A 945-nucleotide genomic window follows, 5' to 3' on the forward strand; every position below is an offset into this window, starting at 1 on the left:
TTTCCCGTTTCCCCAGGTGGTGGGTCGGCGAATGGCAGAAGTGCTCGGCCACCTGCGGCCTGTCGGGGCTCACGAAGAGGACAGTGCTCTGCATCCAGAGCGTGGGGCTGGACGAGCAGAGAGCCCTGCAGCCAGCGGACTGCCAGCACCTCTCCAAGCCAGATGCCATCGCGCCCTGTCACCGGGATGTCCCCTGTCCCTCCCAGTGGGCTGTGGGGAACTGGTCAGAGGTGAGAAGCAGCATCAGGGAGGTGGGACCAAGCTGGGTGGGAGCTGGGGACAAAGTGCCCTGAGACATCCTCAGCCTGGCCAAGAGAGATGGGTGTGCTCCTGCCTGCAGGGGAAACCCATGGCTGTGTTTCTGTGGGCTCACGGTGTAACACCAGCTCACGGTGTAACACCAGCTCACGGTGTAACACCAGCTCACAGCGACGGGAATTCCATTGCACGAGGAAGGAGCTGTCTGATGCTGCCCCATCCTCTCTGAACCTTGCTGCTCCCTCAGTCAGGGTGACAGCCACGTTCTCTGCTTCATGCAAAAGGGCAGAAACAAGAGGCTTTCAGCCCTTCACCGTCTTTTCCAGCTAGAATCTTGCCCTTCGTCCTGGCAGACGCCTCACAGATGTTTCTTCCCCCCAAGGCCAGGCGTGAGCCAGGGTCTGGGTGCTCGGAGCACACGAGTGCTGGCCGGTGCCATCGGTTCCGTGGCAGCGTGACCCTGTGCTGGGGTGAAGCTGCAGAGACGGGGCCTCCCTCAGCAGTGCTCCAGGGAACGGGGTGGGGACATCACCAATTTTTCAGCAGTTTATTTCAGAAGAGAGGGAGAGACCAAAAGAAACCCCACGTATAAAATGCCGTGGTCTGTGCACACCCTCTGTAGCCTTGATTTGTCTTCATATTTCTGTGGCTCAGCTGAACAGCAGGGCGAGGGTTTTAACAGGAAAA

General features: G+C 59.0%; 1 protein-coding gene across 1 annotated transcript in view; it reads left to right on the plus strand.

Annotated features, from left to right (window-relative positions):
• LOC104497524 (A disintegrin and metalloproteinase with thrombospondin motifs 7-like) overlaps positions 1-945 on the plus strand; it is a gene marked incomplete at both ends in the record, with an annotated part of 9,011 nt that overhangs the window by 645 nt on the left and 7,421 nt on the right. The window contains one exon of the mRNA XM_010140790.1: positions 17-230. Within this exon, the coding sequence (XP_010139092.1) occupies positions 17-230 (214 nt within the window). The remainder of the gene's footprint in view (positions 1-16; positions 231-945) is intronic.

The sequence above is a fragment of the Buceros rhinoceros genome, unplaced genomic scaffold (assembly GCF_000710305.1).
Source record: "Buceros rhinoceros silvestris isolate BGI_N320 unplaced genomic scaffold, ASM71030v1 scaffold26437, whole genome shotgun sequence".
Taxonomy (NCBI): Eukaryota; Metazoa; Chordata; class Aves; order Bucerotiformes; family Bucerotidae; genus Buceros; species Buceros rhinoceros.